This window comes from Carcharodon carcharias, chromosome 3 (genome assembly GCF_017639515.1).
Source record: "Carcharodon carcharias isolate sCarCar2 chromosome 3, sCarCar2.pri, whole genome shotgun sequence".
Lineage (NCBI taxonomy): Eukaryota > Metazoa > Chordata > Chondrichthyes > Lamniformes > Lamnidae > Carcharodon > Carcharodon carcharias.
Window position 1 is genome coordinate 88,372,679 of NC_054469.1, and position 25,597 is coordinate 88,398,275.

The 25,597-nt window shown below is 41.8% G+C and overlaps 1 protein-coding gene across 1 annotated transcript in view; it reads left to right on the forward strand.

The window, feature by feature from the left end:
* cntnap2a (contactin associated protein 2a) overlaps nucleotides 1-25,597 on the forward strand; it is a 1,656,857-nt gene that overhangs the window by 1,431,089 nt on the left and 200,171 nt on the right. The window contains exon 20 of the mRNA XM_041183966.1: nucleotides 19,699-19,923. Coding sequence (XP_041039900.1) covers nucleotides 19,699-19,923 — 225 coding nt within the window. The remainder of the gene's footprint in view (nucleotides 1-19,698; nucleotides 19,924-25,597) is intronic.

Consider the following 25,597-nt stretch of genomic DNA (forward strand, 5'->3'; position numbering starts at 1 on the left):
CCAAAGCCTACCCATTATATAAAAGGCACAAATCAGGAGTGTAATGGAATATTCTCCTCTTGTTTGGTTGGGTGCTGCTCCACAGCACTCAGTAACACCAAACAAGACCGAGCAGCCCACTCGCTCAGTACCCCAACCACCACTTAAACATTCACTGTCTCCACCATTGGCACAGGGTGGCAACAGTGTGTACCATCTACAAGATGCACTGCAGCAACTCACAAAGCTCCTTCAATAGCACTTTCCAAACCCGCAAACTCCATCACCTAGAAGAACAAGGGCAGCAGATGCTTGGGAACACTACAAACTGCAAGTTTCTCTCCAAGTCATACACTATCCTGACTTGGAAATATGTTACCATTCCTTCACTGTTGCTGGCTTTAAATCCTTTGAACACCCTCTCCAGAGCCACTGTGGGTGTACTTACACCACATGAAATGCAGCAGTTCAAGGAGGTGACTCAACACCATCTGCTCTAGTCAATCGGGGATGGGCAATAAATGTCGGCCTTGTCAATGCTTTCAAATCCCATAAACAAATAACAAAATCGATTCAAACTGAGTAACAAGTCTGATATTTATTTAAAGTGGTACTTGGTAATCTTAAGGTAATTTCCGTAGACACTGCCTGGTATACTGCTTAATAGGTACAAAAATGTAATCTGGCATAAATCTCAGTGCATGACTTTCCTCACCTCTTTTAATACATATTTTTTAATTCATTGATGGGATGTGGGCATCACTGGTTAAGCCAGCATTTATTGCCCATCCCTAATTGCCCATCCCTAATTGCCCTTGTCCAGAGGAAAGTTAAGAGTCAACCACATTGCTGTGGGTCTGGAGTCACATGTAGGCTAGCAGATTTCTTTCCCTAAAGAACATTAGTGAATCAGATGGGTTTTTACAACAATCGTTTCATGGTCATCATCAGACTCTTAGACCAGGATTTTTCCCTTGCTGGTGGGCTCAGCAAGCCGACCGCCACCCACGATCAGATTAGACTCATGCAATATTTCAGTTGGTGGGTACGCAGCTGATTCTCACATGCGCCCACGACTGAAATACCGCAGGAGTGTACAATGGTGTCGGGATGCTTGCCCAGTGTCATTGCACGTCATTTTACATTTGTTCGGATCAGGTGCACACCCGCCTGATGTAAAAATTCTGGCCTTAGTTCCAGATTTTTATTGAAATCAAATTTCACCATCTGCTGTGGTGTGATTTGAACTCAGGTCCCTAGAGTCTCTGAAATACTAGCCCACTGACAACATCACTACGCCAACACCTCACACCTAACAACACTCAACTGCGGAGTGACTGAACACAAGGAACAAGCTAATATAACCATTTGCTTCCTGGTAGTTGGTCTGAGGGTAGCAATTTCAACCAGAGATCTTTTCTACACATCAACAGGCACAACCACATTCTGCTATCTTGCTCAGATTACAGTTCCCACATTCTCATGAGAGTGTCATTACATCATAATACTGAAAGTTGTACAGCATATCCTTCTGGGAAAAGTCTTATATAAACTTTATTTTTGATTTTGAAATTATATTAACTTATTTAATTGAAGAGAAACATTTCGACTACTCATATTTTATGAGAAAATCTGTCACTAAAGCATTCCAAGGTGATGTATCTGTCATCTCCTGCTCTTCTTGACTTTACTTTGGTTCAGTTGTTGCTGGAAATGGTTGTTCTATTGACTGGACTAAACCCCTAGCATGACTTAACCATTCTAGTTTTCAGTTCCCAAGCATTATTAGCAGGCAGCAGACAACAACAGCAAGGTCACTTACAAACCATCACCGGGTTTTCCATTTTTTCATGGAAATCCTGTAAATTTAATAACATATGAAACAAAGAAGGCTGCACCAAGAAAAACTAGCTAGCTTATAAGACCATAAGACGTAGGAGCCGAAGTGGGCCAGTCGGCCCATTGAGTTTGCTCCGCCATTCAATGAGATCATGGCTGATCTGATAATCCTCAACTCCACTTTCCTGCCTTTTCCCCATAAGCCTTGATTCCCTTACTGATTAAAAATCTGTCTACCTCAGCCTTGAATATACATAATTACCCAGCCTCCACAGCCCTCTGCAGTAAAGTATTCCACAGATTGACTACCCTCTGACAGGAGAAGATTAAAAATGAGGGTAAACTAGCCAGTAATATAAAAGAAGATTGCAAGAGTTTTTTTTAGATATATAAAGGGTAAGAGAGAAGCAAAGTGGACATTGGGCTGCTGGAAAATGACGCTGAAGAAGTAGTAGTGGGGAACAAAGAAATGGTGGAGGAACTGAATAGGTACTTTGCGTCAGTCTTCACCGTGAAAGACACGAGTAACATCCCCAAAATTCAAGAGAATGGCGGAGCAGACTTGATGGGCCAAATGGCCTAATTTCTGCTCCTATGTCCTATGGTCTTTATCTATCCTGCTTGTTACCTCCTCAAAGAATTCTAACAAATTTGTCAAGCATGATTTCCCCTTCATGAAGCCATGCTGACTCTGCTTGATGTATTTCTAAATGCTCTGCTATTACATCCTTTATAATAGCCTCCAACATTTTCCCAATGACATATTAAGTTAACTGGCCTATAGTTACCTGTTTTTTATCTCCCTACCTTTTTGAATAAGGATGTTACATTGGCAGTTTTCCAATCCTCTGGGACTTTTCCGGAATTTAATTTGAATTATCCAATTTGAATTGTCACCCGTTACCCCTTCAGAGAAATATCTCTCCCTTTTTTATCTTTTACGCCAAAACTATTCCATATGGCATCAGAATTAATCTTTTTTTGTGAACAGTTCAACTGGATCAGTGTTCACAGAATGTCTTTCCTTCAAAGATCTGGCCTTGCCATACAATTTGTTAGATATCCTACTTTTAACATACAAAAGATGAACATATGAATTAGGAGCAGGAGTAGGCTATTAAACTATTAAAAACATTACTCTCTCTCTTAACCTAGATGCAAATGTGAACATATTTGGCAGACAACTGGTTTAACCATCCATCCATTGCCAGATCTGGCTGGCCTTTGTAAAGCATATAGGGTCCTGCTTTTCATTGCCGAAACTGCTCACTATTCAAAGATCATTCAAGAATGCAAAGATAACCCCAGCTTCTCCTCCGCCATAAACCATCTTCTTAAACTACCCTCCCCTTTGTCGTGCACCCTCACCTCCAACACATGCGAGGAACTCATGGGCTTTTTTATCACAACAGGGAAGACTGTCTGTTCAGCTATATCTCCCTTCTCTTGGCCAGCCAGGCCAAACTTCCCCTAATATTTCCATTGTCCTAGCCCTGAGCTCATGTCTTTCTCTAGATTCCATCCCATCTCCTGCCTTGCTCCCTCTACTTCTCCATAAGACAGTCTTGAAGCTTCTTAATATTATTCTGACCAAACTATTGACCACCCAGTTCACTTCCTTTGCCATATGTTGTTCACAGTTCCCTCTCCATCATCAAACTTCTCCTCAAAAATCCTTTTGTCCTTGCAAACTACTACCTCCTCTGCAAGCTCCCTTTCCTCTCCAAAGTCCTTGAATATGTTGTTGCCTCCCAAATCCATATCCATTATCCCACAATCCCATATCTGAATCCCACCAATCAGATTTCTGGCCCCATAACAGTACTGAAACAGCCATAATCAAAGTCATAAAAGACATTCTTTCTGACTATAACTATGGTAAACTATCCCTCCTCATCCTTCTTGACCTATCTTCAGCCTTTGACACAGTTAACCACACCAGCCTCCTCCAATGCCTATCTTCCATTATCCAGCTGGATGGAACTGCCCTTGCTTTGTTCCATTCTATTTATCTAATCATAGCCAGAGAATCACCTGCAGTGGTTTCTTTTCCCACTCCCACACCATTACCTCTGAAATCCCTCAAGGATATTCTTAGCACCGTTCTACTGCACATCTATGTGCTTCGCTTCAGTGATATTATCTGAAAACACAGCATCAAGTTCTGCATATGCAGCTGCGCAGCAATCTGAAAATTCCCACCTAACTGTACCAGTTGGCCCTTTTAAGTTACCGTGTATGCGCAGTCACACAAAAACTTTAAAGGAGCCACAGACTTAAACAATTTCTTTCTAACTAAATTAAAGGGAATGTTGCACAACTGTACTCACCACGGACTCCCTGGACCCTCCACTTTATTGCACTGCTTGTCTACCATCCAATATTGGATGAGCAGAAATTTATTCCAACTAAATATTGGAAAAGCTGAAGCCATTGTCTTTGATTCCTGTACAAACTCTGTTCTGACCACAAATCTGCTCCATCACTAAGACTGCTTAATTACACCTCCATAATAACGTCCATCTCCAACTTTGTACCAGCTCATCTGCTGCTGCAACCCACATCCATGCCGATGTTACCTCTAGACTTAACTATTCCAATGCTGTGCTGATGGCCTCTCAAAATCCAGCTTACATAAAGTTGTGCTCATCCAAAACTCTGCTGCCTATCTCTTAATTCACAACAAGTCTCATTCACCCATCACCTCAGTACTTGCTGAGCTACATTGTCTCCTTGCCCAACAAGACCTCAATTTTAATATCTCCATCCTTGTTTTCAGGTCCCTCCATGGCCTCACCCTTCTTTATGTCTGTAAGTCCTCCAGCCCCACAAACCTTCAAGATCACTGTGGTCCAATTCTGGCTTCTTTAACATTGCCTATTTTAATTACTTTGCCATCAGTGGCCATGCTTTCAGTTGCCTTGGCCCTAAGCTCTAGAATTCCCTCTCCAAAGCTCTCCCCAATTCTACCTCTCTTTCATCCTTTAATCTGCTCCTTAAAACTTACCTGTTTGAGCAAGCTTTTGGTCACCTGTCCTGTGGCTCAATGTTGTTCTTGGGACATTTTGTTATATTAAAGGCACCATAGAAATGCAAGCTGTTGTTGTTGCTTTCAAGATCATTTCTGTTTGTAGCAATAAAACAGGCTCCAATTATTATCCCCAAGATGATAATTAAGTTTGGCTTCTTGAACTCCCAGAGTCATGATCACAGCTTGGAGTCCTGTCCTCAGCTGGGTAATACCAGCTCTGTGTGGCAGAACATTTAGCAAGAACAAAGCAGAGCTGAAAAAAATTGGTTACCTCAGTTTTCCAATTCAATTTAGCATTCAGTATTCTTGAACTAATAATTGCATCTAACAGTTGAAGTAACAGGCATTCATTATCTATAAACCTCCTCAATTCACAAATGTAAATCTGAACCAAAAATTAAATGCATATAACACATAACTTTACAGCTACTTTTCAGATGAAACAATAATCAGGAACATCAAAAACTTTTACAGCAACAATGCCAAACTTCAAAAAGGCCTATCAAGGGCTTTACTTCACAAATATGCAATATATACAGAGGTAACAAATCTTTGAATTGACTTACTCCACAGATACCCTGACCAAAATAGAACCAGCAACGGCCAAGTCTATTGCAGCATATCATGTAAATCCTGCTTAACTGACATTTGCATATTTAAAGCTCTGGCAAGTAGAACTTTAACTTTTGGAAGTGGAGTTTCCAAAAACCTTCCCTCGGCAGCACAGAGCTCCAGCTGCACATTACGCAACAGCTGATAAGCATTTTAAAAATGAATTTAGAGTAGCCTGACTTGGTTTTATGTCAACCATTCCAAATGATAATCCTGCTGTAGATTTTCCATGTGGAAAAACCTAAGAATGTCACAAATGATGGTAAATCATGAATAACAGAATGAAATTCGATGTGGGAGATATTTTGTGGGTTTTATTTAGGACTATAAATTTATTTTTATATGCAAATGTTATGTTAGTAACTTATAAGGGATCAGAGATATATAGGCATTTTTAAAAATTCATTCATGGGGTATGAGTGTTGCTGGCTAGGCCCGCATTTATTGCCCAACTCCAATTGCCTTTGAGAAGGTGACAGTGAGCTGCCTTCCTGAACTGTTGCAGTTCATGTGCTGTAGTTGCTGTTAGGGCGAGAGTTCCAGGATTTTGACTCAGCGACAGTGAAGGAATGGCAATATATTTCCAAATCAGGATGGTGGATTAGATTAAACTGTAGTAACTGAAGGTATACCCTCCACTGCTGTCTATCAGGGGTCACGAGATGTTCTGAGAGGCTCCAACCAATGAGTCCTAAGTGAGGGCAATCCAGGGGGTGGGCCTTCATGACAATAGTCCTGATCGAGCATATAGTGCCTGAAAAATCTCTCTGCAATAAAGTTTATCTGTTCCTTATTGAAACCTGTCCGCTATGTCAAGTCATTACAAAACACACGCGTTTAAATTCCGGATCAAACATTTTTCATTGAGGAACCTTTTTTGGAGGAGAAAATATAAAGTAAATGCTCCAAATTTGGAATAATGCTAAGTCAGGGAATGAGCAAAGGACCAGAGTGATCAGACTTGGGGGTCTTGGGCCACAGACTTGCAATTAGAAGGTCAGACTTGGGAACATGCGCCTTGGACTTGGGATCAAACAATAGAGTCATTTCAGGCATTATTCTCTTAGTTAGGAAGTATATATCATACATTAATAATCTACATCATCACATAGGAATCGTTGTATAACTCTACAATTAGAAAATTGCTAAATTAGTTTGTTGGAATCAAATGGTGTTATATTGTATTCGTGAATATATGCATTAATGGTCTAACTGCTAAACATCTGTTTTAATTTGTTCATGGGATGTCAGTATTGTTGGCTAGGCAGCATTTGTTGCCCATTCTTAATTGCCCTTAATTGCATACTGGTGACCTGCCCTCTTGAACCACTTAAGTATATGTCATGTCGGCACACTCACAGCGCTGTTACAGGAGTTCCAGGATTTTGCCCCAGTGAGGGAATGGGAATATAGTTCCAAGTCAGGATGAAGGGTGGCTTGGAGGGGAACTTAAAGGTAGAGGTGGTCCCAAGCAACTACTGCTCTTATCCTTCTCGGTGGCAGAAGTTGTGGGTTTGAAATGTACGGTTGAAGGAGCTTTGGCAAGTTGCTGCGGTGAATTTTGTTGATGGTACACACTGCTGCCACTGTGAGCCTGTGATGGAGGAAGCAAATTTTAAGGTTTTGATCAAGCAGACATTGTCCTGGATGATGTTGAGCTTCCTGAATGTTGTTTGAGCTGCACTCATCCAGCGGAGAGTATTCCATCACACTCCTGACTTGTGCCTTGTAGATGGTGGACCAGCTTTTGGGAGTCAGGAGGTGAGTTACTTGCTGCAGAATATCCATCCCCTGCCCTGCTCTTGATGCCATTGTGTTAGAGGTTGCTCGTCTAGTTAAGTTTCTAGTCAATGATAAACCAGCCCCTCCGACATACCGACATCTCCTCCCCACCCCCCGCAGGATGTTGATGGTGGGGGATTCAGCAATGGGATTTTCCAGTCAGAGTCCAGGCTCCCTCAGGTGGTAGAGGTCCCACTGAATTGCCTGAAGATGGCATCTCAGTGGCAGGCTGGGGGCGCCAGTGCTCCAGACAGGCCTGGAAGGCTGGCTTGCCTGGGTGCAGCAAGTCACCATGTTAGAGGTCTCACCCCATGGCCACCCCCATCACAGTGATGGCCTAGTTGCAAAGGCCATTCTTGATTTAAATTTTGAAAGTTTGGAGAGAGGGCATTTCCGTTCTGTAGTGCCTTCTCCCTCACTTTCCCTTGCATCCTGCTGCTGCTTTTAAGATGGAAGGCAGTTGACTGGCTCTCTTGCTTAGTGAGCCCCAATCCTTAATTGGACAGTCAGCCCATACTCTGGCCATTAATTGGCTGCTTCAGGGAAAATCACAATGAATGACTGTTTCCTGCAAATTGCATGCTTCTGATGCACATTTGAACCCAACGGCGGGATTTAGAAGCCCAGAAGGAAACGCCAGCCTATTGTGGCATCAGTTGTTTGGCAACATGGAACAACGATGATGTGATTACATCATTGCCTTGAAAATGCTAAATGATCCCTTGTGAAATAATTGTAACTTTAATATATTTTTGAATCCTTGATCACAGACATTTGACTGACAATTAATATAGAAACTTGTTGGATGATAAAAATACTCATTACATAGTAACGGACAATGAAGAATTTTCAGCCATAATCTGCTGACCTTTCTCCATGCTGTATTTTTCCACATTTATATACTAAAGTATATATTGAACTCATTAACCTACAACTCCTTTGGATGAAGAAAAATAGTCAATGACTCATACTCCAAACAATTTTAGGAAAATTGATGAGTGCCTTAGGAGTGCTTTGACATTTATCTGTACCCAGTGTTGTCTTACAGATCCAGCACACCAGCCATTTTAACTTAATTTGCAGTTGTCACCAAAGATGAAACTGCTATGTTACTGGATGATGTATAATGAAGTACAGTTATAATGAGATCTCATTTTAATTTTAATTAAGCATATAGGTACCCATAAATCACATAAATTAACCATAACTAAAGCAAAAGAGGTCATTATCCTGTGGTACAAATCAAACAAAATGATGATAAATTGGAACAATGCCCAGTACAGACATCTCCATTTCAAACCTTGGATTCTGATATTAGATCCAACCATGAATTGATCTGAGATCTACTGGGACCTATTCAACTGTGTAACTGAATAATACCATCTTGTAGTCCAGAAGAAATTATTCATATTTTCTAATATTTTTACGTTACAGGCACAAATACTATTATATAGATAAAAATAAAACACAGAACACAGCTAATATCTGCTGAACTAGATTTCCAGATATATATCACAAGGAAGCAATACAGTACTGAAGGATATGCTAGGTTACTGGATCTCAGTTAAGGCAGAAATTGTGATGCTGTAATTGACCTCAATGCTCTCAGGTTGGGAAAAAAGCAATAAGCACAGAAGGATACAAAATGTGCAGTAACATGCTATATAAAGCAATGAAATGAAAGTTTTCAAAAATTAATGATAGTGTTGCATTTGATTGTCAGATCAAAATTTATGAGTGGAATTCATTTTGGTTTGGGTGTAATGTCATCATTATGATTTTTATAAGGGTCAAGAGACTATTGTGAGGGATTAAGACCTCACACTATATATTTTTATAAACTATAAATAGTTATGCTCATTGCAATTCCGAAAATTTTTAAAAATCTGAACTAAGACCTTTAAAACAGCTGAAACTGTGTCTGTCTGTGACCCCTGAACAAAAGAAGCCACATGGCAGTTTTAGGAAAACCCACACCTTGGTATCTCTGAAAAGCCACTAAGGACCACCTATAGACTATACAACCCAACTTCAAAGAGAGCTATACAAAGGCATTTAGTAATCCAGGCTTGCCAGAAGGAGATGGACCATTTGCTAAAGCAAAGGCCCCATAACCTTCCTTTCAATTCCTAATGGCTGAGACATTTAACAGTCTTTGGAATCCAGACGGCGGATACATATCCTTTGTCAAAGATGGTGGAGAGGTCAGAGTCATGTGACATGAGCCCCTGGATTGTGGAACAAGTAATTTTGCATTGTTGAACCGCATAGCTCAGTCTCCTGTTTACCATCTAACTGGCAGCCTCACAGACAAGGATACAAACATACGAACACATGAAATACCTGGCCCCCATCTACACAGCTTCTGCTGGCAATTCTGTACCATTGTCTACTAGATAGATTAAGCTCTGCATGCCTATTTCATCATGTGAAGTCAACACCACTGGAAAAGTGAACTATACAGCATTGGGTTTCAATCCGCTGAACTCAGTGAAGGAATACCTCATTGGGCTATGATTCTGGACTCTGGAACTCATGTGAAACAATATTTATTTTCTCTGTAGTCGCTGTACTGTAAAACCTTCTTTTCCCTATCCTTCCCTTTACTGGCTGGGTGTGTAGGTGATGTTGCGACCCTCCTTTCGAGTTTTGAATGTGTACAATAAACTAACCCTATCTTCATCCTATCTCGAATTTGCTGTGGGGTTATTAGTAGAAAATTGGATCACACCGAAACCAAGGGGTTAACAAATACACCACCATTTATAAAGAGGGAAACAAATCAAAACACTCTTCTGTTTACAGATGGGTGGTGAGAGGAGAAATCAGTGCCATTTAAATTAATCCCCTCTTGTCCGTAACACCATAAACAAAACTGGTTGAATTTTCACACGCAATCTACCACAGCAACATGCATTTAATTGTAAACATTGAGGCCTGAATTTTCATGGGGTCGGAGAGGAATGAGGCAGGTAAGGGGACCCAGAGGGTAGGAGTGCAGGAGTGTGAGCCTCTGCAGTTGTCCAGTAGGTCTGAGATTCTCTCAGCTGGTTTGGATGAGAGTGGGGGCTGCAGGGCAGTTGAGCAAACTGACCATGGCAACATGGTACAGGAAGCTATTCAAGTGGGGAGAGCAAAAATGAAAGTAGTGGCAGTAGGGGGTAGTATAGTGAGGGGGGCTGACATTGTTCTGTGTAGCAAGGAGCAGGAGTGCAGATGGCTTTGTTGCCTGATTAGTGCCAGGGTTCGGGACATCTGCTCAAGGCTCGAGAAGAACTTGCATTGGGAGGGGGAGGACCTGGTTGTCATGGTCCATGTAAGTACCAACGACATGGGTAGAACTAGGAAAGAGGTTCTGCATAGAAAGCATAAAGAACTAGGTACTAAATTGAAAAGCAGAACCTCAAATAATCTCTGGATTATTACCCGAGCCGCATGGAAATTAGCATAGGAGATGTACAATTAAAGAGATAAACACATGGGTCAAAGACTGGTGGGAGAAGTGAGTTCCATTTTGTACAGCACTGGTACCAGTATTGGGGAAAGTGGGGGCTATACCGTTTGGATGGTCTACACCTGAACCATGCTTGGACCAGTGTTCTTGCAAATCGCATAACAAGGGAAGTAGAGAGGCTTTTAAACTAAATAGTAGGGGTATGGGATCAAATATAGAAAGATATATATATATATCAAAGAACAGAGACAAGGTAGGGAGAAGAAAGTAGTAATATTGAGAAATGAGAGTCAGAGAATGGCAGGAAGGGACAGAGAGAAAAAAACCTAAGAATGCACCAAGAATCAAAACTAGAAGTTACAAAGATAACAAAAAGACAAAACTAAAAGCTCTGTATCTGAATGCACGTAACATTCCTAACAATGTAAACAAATTGATAGCACACATTGAAGTAAATAAATATGTTCTAATAGCCATTATGGAGACATGGCTGCGGGATGACAAGGATTATGTCCTGAACATTGAGGGATATATGATATTCAAGAAGAATAGAAAACTAGGTAAAGGTGGAGGGATAGCAGTGTTAATCAAGAATAGTTAGAGATGACCTTGGTTCAGAAGATCAGGATGTAGAACTACATGTGTGCATTAAATTCTACAAAGTAAAGAACTCTCGCCTAGAGATTCCCCACACTGCTAACTCATTGGTTTACACAGATCATGTGATCTTACAACACAGGATTATTCTTAAAGCTACAATCCTATGTTTATCAAAACTATAATTATTACATTCCTCCCTTTTTAACTTTTATGTGCATTTTCTATTTACAAGGATGTTTATCCCATAACATTACAATATTTACACAGGTCATTAAATTATAAATTCAGTCTTTCAGGTGGTTTCCTGATCCGTGTGGAACGTCGTAGCTCTACGACTTCCAATTCTTTAACAGGAACCACATTAACATCAGTTACATCATTAGGCACACGCAATTCAATGTCGTCCACTCCGACAATGATATCGGGTATGTCTGTCCTTGGTTGATCAACTTTAACAGGAACCACAGGTTCAGCAATGGTTACAGGCGGAACTTCATTTTGTCGGGGTATCTCCCTTCTTCTTAAATGATCCACACACTTATGGGTGATCCGGCCCTTCACTTCCACCTGGTACAACAATGGTCCAGTCACAGAGTTTACTTTACACGGTAACCACTTCAGACCTCCACCAAAATTCTTTCCATATGTTGCTTCACCAACAGTAAATTGTCACTCACGGCTATGCAAATCATGAGTCGCTTTTTAGTTCCTTTGACTTTTCTCCACCTTCCCCTCCAAATTGGGAAGGCTTACTCTTGTTTGAAGATGGCGCCTCATCAGTAATTCCGCAGGTGTTGCATGTGTCGTAGTGTATCGGGCTTTTCTATAGTAAAATAAGAAATGAGCGAGTTTAGTTTCGAACGATTCACGTGTTAACTTTTTTATTCCTGCCTTAAAAGTTTGTACTGCTCTTTCTGCCAGCCCATTAGATGATGAATGATATGGTGCAGTCTTCACGTGGTTGATACCATTGAGGCCGACAAATCTTTGAAACTCAGCGCTCGTAAACGCAGTACCATTATCTGAGACAATTACCTCTGGCAATCCATGGGTAGCAAAGCTTTCCTATAGTAGTTGGCAACTTAACCTCATAAATGTCTAATCACTTGAATTGAGCATCTATAATCAGCAGAAACATGGTTCCAAGGAAAGGACCGATGTAATCTATATGCAATCTCACCTAGGGTCTATCAGGCCACTCTCATGGGTGTAATGGGGCTGCCAGCGGCAACTTTTGTAGCTGTTGACATTGCACACAATGGGCTGAATTTTCTGCCCACTGGGCGGGCGGGCCTGACCCAATCTCCGGCGGGCGGGAAACCGATCCCCGCCATAGAAGTGGGCCCCGCCACCATTTTAAGTGGGCGGGCCAATTAAGGCCCGCCCAGTGTGACACCCGAAAGAGCGCACATCTCCCTGAGGCTAATTGCTGCCTCAGGGAGATTGCTGAAAGTTGTTCATATATTAAGAATAGAAAAACAAAAAAATCCTTAACATGTCCCCCTCATGTGTCACGCGAGGTGGGACACGTTAATAAGTTTCACTAAAACTTTTTTAAACCCTACGTTAAACCTCATGCTGCCGGTAGATGAGGTTTCATGTTTTTTCAGAAGCCCGCCGGGGCTCCTGGCCTGCCCGCCAACCTTAAGGTTGGACGGGCAGGTCCTTTAATTGTTTTAATTATCCTGTCAATTATTCTGTCATTGGCCTCAATTAGCCATTGACAGGTCGGCAGGCCCGCAGCTGATTTCGCTGAGCCCCTGCCTTCCTGAAGATTTAAATGGGGCGGGATGATGTCAGGGGTTGCATGTTGGTGAGCGGCCCCGCCCCCTGCTCACCAATGGCAAAATTCAGCTTAATGGTTTTCCACCTTCTCAATATCGCTGTCCATTCCCACCAAAGATAACCTGGCACTATCGCCTTCATTTGTGAGATTCCTGGATGGGTACTGTGTAGCTCTACTAAGAGCGGTTCCCTTCCTTGTGAAGGAGCTACTACTCGTGCACCCCATAATAGAATATCATCTTGACTACTCATCTCGTGTCTTCGGTTGAAAAATGGCTTCAATTCTTCAGATACAGGTTCCTGGGATCATCTATGTAACACTTGGTCTCTCACTCGAGACAGGACTCAATTACAATTCGTCCAGTTTCTTATCTGCCTGGCACAGACTGGTGATGAATCCAGGAAACTTACAGAATACTGAAAGGCCTGGATAGAGTGGATGTGGGGAAGATGTTTCCATTAGTAGGAGAGGGCCTCAGAGTAAAGGGAAGACCTTTTAGAACAGAGATGAGGAGAAACTTCTTTAGCCAGAGAGTGGTGAATCTATGGAATTTATTGCCACAGAAGGCTGTGGAGGCCAGGTCATTGAATGTATTTAAGACCGAGATAGATAGGTTCTTGATTGGTAAGGGGATCAAAGGTTACGGGGAGAAGGCGGGAGAATGGGGTTGAGAAACCTATCAGCCATGATTGAATGGCGGAGCAGACTCGATGGGCCGAATGGCCTAATTTCTGCTCCTATGTCTTATGGAAATTCATCATTAATACCAGCTCTTGGAGAATTGGGACATGGTCATTTTTATCTTGCAAATGAAAGCGACTTAGGGCATCGGCATTGACTGTATGAAGCCCTGGTCTATGCACAAAGGTATATTCAAATGCTGCCAAAGTTAGAGCCCATCTTTGTATTCGTGTAGAAGCTTTGGGAGGGATAGCCTTTTCCTCTCTAAACAGACACAAAAATGGTTTGTGGTTTGATACTATCATGAAATGTCACCCATGTACGTATTGGTTGAATATTTTTACACCAAAAATAATCGACATACCTTCCTTTCCGATCCGGAATATCCTTTTTCAGCTGTGGTAAGCGTCCTGGATACAGAGCCTATCGTCCATCCTGTGAGACAGTATTGCTCCCACTCCATAGGGGGACACATCGCAGGTTAGCACTGATTCCCTTGTCGGGTCATAGTGCACTAACAAATTTGAAGAGTGCAAGGGCTGTTTTACTTTCACGAAAGCTTCTTCTTTGGGTGACTTCCAAACCCAATGTAATGAATGTAGAAGGGTTAGAACCATTGATAAATTTGTTAGAAATCGTCCATAATAATTTACCATTCCTAAAAATTATTTAAGTTCAGAGATGTTCTTAGGTGCAGGTACCCCTCTGATTGCTTTAACCTTCTCACATCCTTTAAAAAGTACCTGGATGAGCACCTGGAATGTCATAACATTCAAGGCTATGGGCCAAGTGCTGGTAAATGGGATTAAGTAGGTAGGTCGGGTGTTTCTAACATGTTGGTGCAGACTCAATGGGCTGAAGGGCCTCTCTGCACTGTGTGATTCTGCGATTCTCTTCAACAGGATGTAACCCCTGGGCATCTACCCTGTGGCCCAAATAAATGACTTCATTTGCCTGAAGAGTGCATTTTTCCTTCTTTAGGCGCACTCCTGCTTCTAAAAATTATTACATCATCCAAGTAGACCACAACCTGAGGTAGTCCTTGTAGCAAGTTCTCCATTGTCCTCTGAAAAACGGCACAGGCCGAAGAAACACCAAAGAGCAGGTGTGTGTTTCATATAACCCTTCATGGGTGTTTATGGTCACAAATTCTCTGGAGGCATCATCCAGTTCCAGTTGCTGATATACTTGACTCATATCAAGCTTTGTATATGCTGTCCCTCCTGCTAGTTTGGCATAGAGGTCTTCAATCTTGGGAATAGGGTACCTGTCCAGTTTGGCAGCTCTGTTGCCCATTAGTTTATAGTCCCCACAGATCCAGACGATCTGGTCTGGTTTAAGGACAGGGACTATGGGTGCTGCCCACTCTGAGAACTGATCCGCTTTTATGACACCCAGCCTCTCTAGCTGGTTCAACTCAGTGTCAACCTTCCCTCTGAGGGCGTATGGCACCGGCCTTGCTTTCAAGAGCGGGAAATTGCTTCTGGGTCCACGTAACAATTGGCCTGTAGGCCTTGGATTTTCCCCAGTTCATCCTTGAAGATGGTGTCTTTTTTTTAGCAGCTCTGGCAGTCCTCCTGCTCGCAATTGAAAGATTTCAGACCAGTTTAATTTAATTTCTTTCAACCAATCATGACCTAGAAGGCTTGGTCCTTCACCTTCTACCACCATCACTGGTAGCTGTGCCGATTGGTGTCTGCAATGAACACTGGATTTCTTCACCTGTATACATTTTCAACTTGGCAGAAGTTTGTTCCAAATTTAATTGTTGAGCACCTTTATTTAAATATCTGAAAGTTATTCTCCTACCACAGTGGTAAAAGCACCAGTGTCTACTTCCATTTTTAAGAGTTTACCATTCACTTGTAGTAATTGGCTCTATCTTCCCAACTTTCATGTCGAATAAGGAATAAATGTCAGAATTGGTTGTTTCTGGGTCTTCAATACTTCATTGAACTTAATTTACTGCCTGGAAGCCTGTCTTAATCTTGCTTTGCAATGTTGCAATATGTGCCCTCTTTTGTGACAAAAATAGCACTCTACCGTTTTAAAATGTCAATTGTTAGGAGTAAGATTATTTCCACGTTGATAGAAATTAGTTTTCAAATTTGCTGCTAAGCTGTTTCCTCTAAATTTTTGGTTAGCGGGGACTGTTTCCCACTTCACGGCGGAGTCCGGACTTTTCACAACACTTTCGGCTGACTGTTCCTGCTCAACTAGGAAAACGGTGCCATTTTGCGCAACTTGAATTGCTTGTGAATCCCTTACAGCGCTTTCCATCACAAGCGCTATTTCTAATGCTTTCTTAAATTCGAGATCCAATTCAGCCAGCAATTTTCACTGAATAGCATCCTCTTGCACGCCAAAGACCAAACAATCCCTGAGCACATCATTCTGAGTTTCACCGAAATCACAATATTCCATTAGCTGTTTTAATTTCACCACATAGGTAGCAATGGTCTCCCCCGGGGCTTTATTCTGTGAATTGAACCTGAACCTCTGCATTGTGACTAAGGGCTTGGGTTGAAAACGTTGCTTAATGAGGTCTGCTAATTCACTTATGGTCTTCGAACCTGGGGCACTGGGGGCCATCAAGCTTCGAATTAAACTGTAGGTCTTTCTCCATTAAATACTCAGGAGGATTGGTCTTCTGTTTTCCTCCCCTGTGATTTTGTTGGCTTTATTTACAAGACAGCAGCAGCAACTACATGTGTGCATTAAACTCTATAACTAAAGGAGAACTCTCCTAGAGGTGCCACGTGCTGCTAACTCATTGATTTACACAGATCATGTGATCCTACAACACAGGATTATTCTTAAAGCTACAGTTACAAGTTTATCAAAATGATAATTACTACAAGAACGATTGCAGAACTCTGAGGTGCTGAGGGATCTAGGTGCTCTCATGTATGAGTCTCAAAAAGTTAGTATGCAGGTACAGCATAAAATCAAGAAGGCTAATTGAATCCTATCCTTTATTACAAGAGGAATTGAACCTAAAAATAAGGATGTTATGCTTCATTTATTCAGGGCATTAACGAAACCACATCCCAAATGCTGTGTGCAGCTTTTATCTCCTTACTAAAGGAAGGATGTAAATGCATTGGAGGCAGTTCAGGGGAGGTTTACTAGATTGGTGCCTCAGATAAGCGGATTATCTTATGAGGATAGGTTGGACAGGCTGGGCTTGTTTCCACTGGAGTTTAGAAGAGCGAGGGGTGACTCGATTGAAGCATATAAGATCCTGAATCATCTTGACAAGGTGGGTGTGGAAAAGATGTTTCCTCTTATGGGTAAGTCCAGAATTAGGAGGCACTGTTTTAAAATTAGGGGTCACCCTTATAAGACAGAGATAAGGAGAAATATTTTCTCTCAGAGGGTTTTGTGATTTTGGAACTCTTTGCCTCAGAAGGCAGTGAAAATGGGGTCACTGAATATTTTTCAGGCAGAGGTAGATTGATTCCCTTGCTTAACAAGAATCTAAGGTTTTCGAGGTAGATGGGAATATAGAACTTGAAATGCAAAAAGATCGGCTATGACCTTATTGAATAGCGGAGCTTGAGGGACCGAATGGCCTACTTCTGCTCCTATTTCATATGTTCGTATGTTCGTACATTTCTGGCTTAGCCAAAATCATGCTGGAGTGCCAATTCCGGATGTTCCATCCCCTATACCGGGATCCACAATTTTCGCCAGGTAATGGAGGAGGGGAATTAGGACAGATTGTGATTTGCACATCCGTGGCTCATGGAGTCAGCTGCACATGTAAATGTACAGCTGCCTTCAAACAGATACAATTTCCATCAGTGGAATGTCCAAATTACAACTTGTGGACTTTACCCTCTTCAGAAGAATATCTAAAATTATCAGAGTTCTTTGGAAGGTACAGTATCCCTTTGGAAAGATCCAGGAACACCCTTTGAAGAGGTAGAGGAACCTTTGGGAGAGGTCAAGTGCCCTTTGGGAGATGTCAAGTATCCTTTGGGATTATTAAAATTAGACATGAATGTGTGTAAAAACTGGATAAACTCCTTGGAACTATCAAGCTCTCAAGGCATTTAAATCACCTTGGAACTGTCAAGTTGTCAAAGCATTTAAATCCACTTGAAATTATTACACTGTCAAGGCAGTTAAATTTCCTGCCCTTTAAATTTAAAAAAAGTCTGCAGTTTTTAAAAGTCAGTGCTTGCTATTTCACTCTGTCTGTTGACATAATGCTGAAGGCTATCTTTACAGGATTTGTGCTGCTTGACTGATTTCACAACCTGTCACTATCACAGTGGGTGCCTGTCAACCTACAGTTTGATTGACAGCTCCAAGTGGTTTTAAAGTCTTTGATGTAGGGCTATGAATACAAATACACGTTTTATAGAGGATTAAGTACTTGAAGGAAATGTTTGTTTTTCTATGGAATTAAGTAGTTGAAGGAATTTGCATGTAGTGAATGTGTTTTTAATCAATGAGAGTTTTTTAAGTAGACATTGAGAACTTTATTCCTTCTTAGCATGTGTCCCGAGGTCTGCCCATGATGGATACTGGGTGAGTTGACATGGAGAATGTAAGGGCAAATGGTGGTGGGTGGAGAGGCATGGGTTGGCATGAGTTTGCACTATTTGGCATAGGGGCTATAATGCGCCATCGAGGTGGGTAGAGGTGCATAGGTTGACATGGAGTGGCCATGGGAATGGATGGGGGACATGAATTTGCTTAGGTTGGCATGGATGGGGCAAAGAGAGCATATGGGGCGGTGTGAGGACTAGAGGGCTTTTTTTTGTTTTATTCTTTTTCCTTACAAGTCCTGGGTTACCAAGGTCAGTCTTTCACACAGCCAGCAGCCCCTGTGGCTGCCTCTGCACTGTTTCTAGATGGGGTGGTACTCCCATTAACACCTACCCCTCCAGAATAAAAATCTAAACAGCCAGGCAGTTTGTCAGGAATCGGGTTTGCGGAGTCATGAGTTTTCCCAACTTGGTGCACCTGATGCGAGAGCAAAAATTCAGCCCTGTGCCTAATAGAATCTTCTCTTCAAACAATTCAAATTGACTGCTATTGAAAGAGTTGTGACTGGTTTGTGCCCTCCAGTGATCACTACACAGGCATGTTTTCTTCTTATTGCACTAGATTATGAAGGATGATAGGGCACCATACATGGAACAAAATTAGATTGGCTCTGTTATGTATATGATCCATCCTGCTTTTTATAGTTTCATACAAGTGATCCTTTATGTCCAAGTGCATAGAGAAAATATGTCCTGGTGTTTGTGCCTTTTATTGGCAGATGAAACAAAGTGGCAGGCTAGCAGGACACTACAGCTGATCTTCACTTTAGTCCAGCAGGTTGTATTCAATTAGTTGCCACATTAGTTGAGCCCGTTTATTGTAGCTGTGTGCTTAATATGTATGATCTTCATGGCAGACTACAGTTTGGTTATCTAATCTAGATTACTGGCCTCAATGGTAGCTGTGTGGCTATTTGTCCAACCTCCACATTAGTCTTGTAACTCAAACAGTCTGCCATCTGGAGCTCTAGAGGGCCATGAACCCAGTCTGTCTGTTTCCATATGATCAAAGAATTCATTTAAAACTTTTATGTCTGGTGTTTACATAATCACAGTTGGCTTTGTGGCCTTTGCTTAGTAGCTCCCCTTCAACAAAAAGACGCCTCTTACGTTGCTTCAGGAGCTAAGGAACTGAGCAATAAACATGAGCATAAACCTACACCCATTATCTGTATTTAACCTCTTTTCTCTTACTCAGCAGTTAAAGTAGGGGTTGCCATTGGTACAGGACAGTAAAGTACATGCAGTGTTAATCACAGTATTTGCCATTGCTTTGTTAACCATGTGATATCTTTAGTAGAATGCAGATAATTTTTGTTTTCTCTAAGAGTGAACTATTTTCTTGAAATTCTTGCTAATATCAATTACCTTGCAGATGTCGGTGGATTCTTTGAGGCTGGGACTTGGATACGCTACAACTTCCAGTCTTCTATGGACATTCTGAAGGACGTGAAGAGTTCATCACAACCAGCAAACTCAAACCTTACTTTGACCAAAGAGGATCTGGTTTTCAGTTTCAGCACTACCAACACTCCCAGCATCCTCCTGTATATCAGCACCTACTCACCAGATTACATGGCTGTGATTCTGAAACACAATGGTGAGATGGTGAAGTCCTATTTTACATCTCCACTTATAGGTTTAAACAAATAAAACGCCTGTGCCACATGTCCGATTTGAGAACTGTGGAATGCTTTCCATATCTTGGTATTTGTTAATTCTATTTTTAATATGTAATATTAGAAGAGCTGTGGCTAGCTATGTGATATGACTTTGATCCTAATTTTACATTGTGGGATACTACCTTAGTGGAAATATTAGTATGTTCAAAGTAAATGTCTAGATGTCTTCACTAAACAATTTCTTGGGATCAACTGAATATCTGACTTACAAAGAACAAAGAAAAGTACAGCACAGGAACAGGCCCTTCTGCCCTCCAAGCCTGCGCCAATCATATTGCCCATCAATTGAAACATTTTGCACTTCCGGGGTCCGTATCCTTCTATTCCCATCCTATTCATGTATGTGTCAAGGTGCCTCTTAAACACCACTATCGTACCTGCTTCCACCATCTCCTCTGGCAGCGAATTCCAGACATTCACTACTCTCTGCATAAAAAACTTGCCCTGCACATCTCCTCTATGGTTTTCTCCTCTCACGTTAAATCTATGTCCCCGAGTAATTGACTCTTCCACCCTGGGAAAAAGCTTCTGACTATCTACTTTGTCCATGCCACTCATAATTTTGTAAACTTCTATCAAGTCGCCCCTCAATCTCCGTCACTCTAGTGAGAACAATCCGAGTTTCTCCAACCTCTCCTCATAGCTAATAACCTCCAGACCAGGCAGCATCCTGGTAAACCTCCTCTGCACCCTCTTCAACACCTCAATATCCTACTGGTAATGTGGCGACCAGAATTGCACACAATATTCCAAGTGTGGCCTAACCAAGGTTCTATACTTGCCCAGAAACTCATCAGTATATTGAAGAGTCTCCAACTTAAGCTATTGAGAAATTCACACAGGTAGCATTTCCATTTCCCAATGTAGAATATGCACTGGGCTGAATTTTGTCCCCGTCGGGGTAGGGGAGGGTTTGTGCGGGAGCAAGCGGGAGCGAGCGCAAACCCGATCGGCACCCCCGATCGGGTGTGTGCCGCCATTTTACATGGGTGGGCCAATTAAGCGTGGCGCACAACCGGAAGCACTGAGTCAAGGCCTGTGCTCTTGGAGGTGCCTCAGGGAGATTAGTTTAAGTTCTGAAAACTTTAATAAAGGAAAAAAAATTTAAGGACATGTCCCTTCGTGTGAAACTGTCGCATGAGCTGGGACATGTCCATTAATTTTTTCAAAATTTTTTATTTAATGAATAAACCCTTCATGAAACTTCACCCCACCCGTGGGTGAGGTTTCATGAAAAATGCGAAGGCCGCCTGGGCTCTCCGCCTGCCCACCAACCTTATTGGACAGGCAGCATTCTAAACAACTTTAATTACTTTCTTAATGGTCTTAATCGGCCTTTGACAGTTCAGTGGGTGTGCAGGTGAGTTAGCTGTGTGCCCGCCAAACTGACAACCTAAATGACGCGTGGTGACTCCGGGATGCACACCTGATGCCACTGCACATCATTTTACATGTCGGTGAGTAGATCCCGCCCCCGCTCGCCGACCTGAAATTTCTGCCCACTGCTTCAGGTTCAATTCAATTCCATTCAATTCACATGCCTAAGTCCAGGGAGCCTATTTGCAGGTTAACAATGTCAAGGCTAAGGCATACCCAAATGTTCATGTAAGTAATAGTGAAGTATAACCAGTTAAAACAGTACAGTGTATCTTCCTAGAGTACTAGTAATCTTCCTGTCTCTTGTTCAGGCAGAATCACCCTACATATCAGAGGTGGCAAGCTCCAGTTGCAGATGCTTCCCTCTCTGCAATTCAATTTTAGTAGGCATTGAGCTCTGAATATTTGAACATACATTCTCTTGCCCGGCCTCCAAGGAGTTTCATTCCAGGGCAAATAGAAACACAGAAACCGGCAAAGTGCTGGTCACTAAACTAAACTTACAAGTCCAATGGCATATATCAAGTTAAACTCATCACTAATTGTTTAATTCAGGGCCTCATTATAGTTAAGATGCATGTCCAGCACGAGGCTGATTTCCCCGCCATGGTATTCAGTAACAGGTTGGACTAGGTCAGAGCCCTGCCCCTGCAACTTTTTTTAAACCATAAATTCAACTCACCAGTCAGATCCCAATTACGTTTTAGTCAGACCCAGTTATACTTGCTAAACTTTATAATTAAACATTTCCTTTGATGCCAAAGCCTAACAACTACCCCTGCACAAAAGATGAATTGCAGAATCTTGGGGCTGGATTTTACAGGGGCATTGTGTTCCCGACACCCCCAACCCCAACTAAAAAGTCGGCTGGGAGCCCGTTCACAAAAAATCAGGCTGCTGCGCAGCTATTTTACTCTTGGAGGGGCATTAATTGACTCAGGGCATAACTTTCACCCCTTCTGGGGAGGAGGTCCCGCCATCAAGATCTGCCAGCTAATCTGACCTCAGAAAGGGGTCTCCCCGCCCCCTTCATCAACCCTCTCTGTTACAGCATCAAAATCTCAAAAAAAAATAGTTAAACCTGAAATTGTGAATATCAGCAGTAGTTCTGCTGTGATGCATTTAGTTGTTTTCCCTGTTTGGTAAAGGGAACGTTTTACTTTATGCCCCTAGTAGATGGCAGTATCAATCTGGACACACCTTCAGTCACCTGCATCATTTTTAAATGACTGAAGTTCCATGGAGGTAGGCACTAAATATGTATGCAGGTGCCGCAGGCGGTAAAGAAGGCAAATGGTATGCTGGCCTTCATAGCCAGAGGATTCGAGTACAGGAACAGAGATGTCTTGCTGCAATTGTACAGGGCCTTGGTGAGACCACACCTGGAATATTGTGTGCAGTTTTGGTCTCCTTATCTGAGGAAGGATGTATTTGCTATAGAGGGAGTGCAGCGAAGGTTTACCCGACTGATTCCTGGGATGGCGGGACTGACATATGAGGAGAGATTGAGTCGATTAGGATTATATTTGCTGGAGGATCTCATAGAAACCAAAAACTTCTAACAGGACAAACAGGAAGGATGTTCCCGAAGGTTGGGGAGTCCAGAACCAGGGGTCATAGTCTGAGGATTAGGGGTAGATCATTTAGGACAGAGATGAGGAGAAATTTCTTCACCCAGAGAGTGGTGACCCTGTGGAATTTGTTACCACAGAAAGTAGTTGAGACCAAAACATTGTATGCTTTCAAGAAGGAGTTAGATATAGTTCTTGGGGCAAAAGGGATCAAAGAGCATGGGGAGAAAGCGGAAGCAGGCTATTGAGTTGGATGATCAACCATGATCATAATGAATAGCGGAGCAGGCTCAAAGGGCCGAATGGCCAACTCCTGCTCCTAGTTTCTATGTTTCTATATGTCAATTCCTTTTAGCAATATACTTTGTGAAGACAGTTGTAAATATTTATGGAAGGAATGTTGTTGTACCTTCTAATTGTTTTGCTGATTAAAGTTAAGGCTTTCCAAATACAAGGATTCTGGAAATAAACTCTTGGTGCACATTGTTGTCAATGAACCTTGGCCACTGCTGGTATATGTCAGAAAATCAGATGCAGATATCCATGATTTTCAGCTGTCCGCTGGCAGTAGATGAGAATGCCTTCAGTCCATGCTTTGTTTTTGATACAAATTAAATGTATTCATTTGCAGCTGATTTTACTCAATTCATGGACCCAACTTTAGAAAAAAATGAAGCCCCCAAACCAGAAGGCCAAAGAACATTGCATAATTCTCAACCTTAGATTCTTTGGAGCAAAATGTCTTATTTTGCTCTACATTGCATCAAGTATAAAGATATACACAGTTTTATTGGGTTATAGCAGGCAGCATATAATCTTATAGCTGAGCAACACAAACTAAATAATTTCCTGGGCACATTCCTCCAACCTGGATTGCTGATAAGTTCTTACATTCTCATCTTCCTGCTTTCCAGAATCACAATATTACTGCCAAAAATATGCAAAAACTTTAATTTGTCATCCTGGTGACATGATTGAATCAAACATTACTACTTCCCCAATTGGCTGAAAGAATTTACTTTGAAATCTGCTTTCAGCCATTTACAGATTAATCGTTAGTAAGATGTTTTTGGTAGGGTTAGTAAATACAAAGGAAGGCAATAAGATTAATAGATATGTGGTCAGAAGAGATAAGAAGTAATAGAAATAGTCGCTTTGTAGTACAGAATTTGAGTATTGCTGGGAAAAAAGACATGCTGTCAAAGCTTTTCAGCTTGCACTCGTCAGGGCACATGCAAAAATATCAAATTTCAAAGGGGAACAACAAGTTATACTGCATGTGAAAAGGATGCTGATTGGTTGGCAAGTGGACTCTGATTGTCAAGGCATTGCCCTAGGGTACATTTACCAGAGAACAGTTATCCCCCATGTCTTTTTCAGTGTGATGCTAGATGGTTCAGCCATATGCCCCAATGACTAGTGGATCATATCAAACAACATGTCCCTTTGGCTGGTCACAACAGGCAGAGTGCTGACCATATTCAACCAGCTCGTGCTTGCAAAAGTCAGAAGAAAGTGCCTACATTAGATGTCATTCAGTGATTGGACAGTACTTATTGAACAATTCTGAGTATGCTCAGAATTGGACTAACAACCAATTTAAGATTATCAGTTGAGTTTGCAACGTGGCTCACTTATGTTTGCTAGAAACTACATACATTCATACTCAGGGTCTTGTCCTCTGCAAACGGAAAGAGTATGTCCAGGAATTGTGCCTTTTTCAATTAAACAAAAGCATGGAGGACAACTGCTCTCTGGTGCATTCCCAATGGGAATGCCTCAATCAATCAGAGTCAACTTGCTTTTTTTGAATTTAAACATAATTTGGGCAATAACTGTTCCTTGTATATTTTTCATGGCAACACCTCAACCAATCTGAGTCTATTTCCCACCCAATCAGCACCCTTTTCTTGTGCAGTATAAATTGTTGTTTCCCTTTGAAATTTGGCATTCTCACATGTGTCCTAGTGAGTGCAAGACAAAAATTTTCAACAGCATATATCTTTGTCAGCTATATTCAAGTAATTAAAATAAAAGATGTAATATGGAAAAGCAAGAACAGGGAAATGAGAAGACAAATAACTGAAACCAAGGAAAGCAGGATTAATAATTTTATGTATAAATTAAGAAGGCCACTTCTAAAATCTTAGTAGCATTATTACTGCAATATTGATTGTATCCTAGTGTGGGAGATGAATTTTTTAAAAAAGGTCACTTCCAAAATTAAATAATTCCTGGATATTGCTTCACTGTAAATTTTAAACAATGCCTTCCTATGTTGTTATAACTGTTGCGACATTGGCCAGACATTGGCCACCCCCATTGACATCAGGCATCATGGTGGGCATGAGCAGACAACATGGCGAGAAGGCCAAAAATTGGTTTTACGCTGTTGTGAAACCAGTTTGCAATTGTCCACTCCCCGCGACAATGGCTGGCCACCTTTCCCAATGTCAGGAACTTAATTTCAATGCATTTGCATCTCAGCATCTTGCCTGCGCGCCAGTATCATCCCCACACATCAAATTTACCGCTCACGACGGCGGGAAAACACACTGGCCCAGAACATGTCTGGACAAGTGTGACGTGCAGAAGTCGGGACTTATCATTAGAACCTTGCTCACATCATGGACATCTGAGGAGC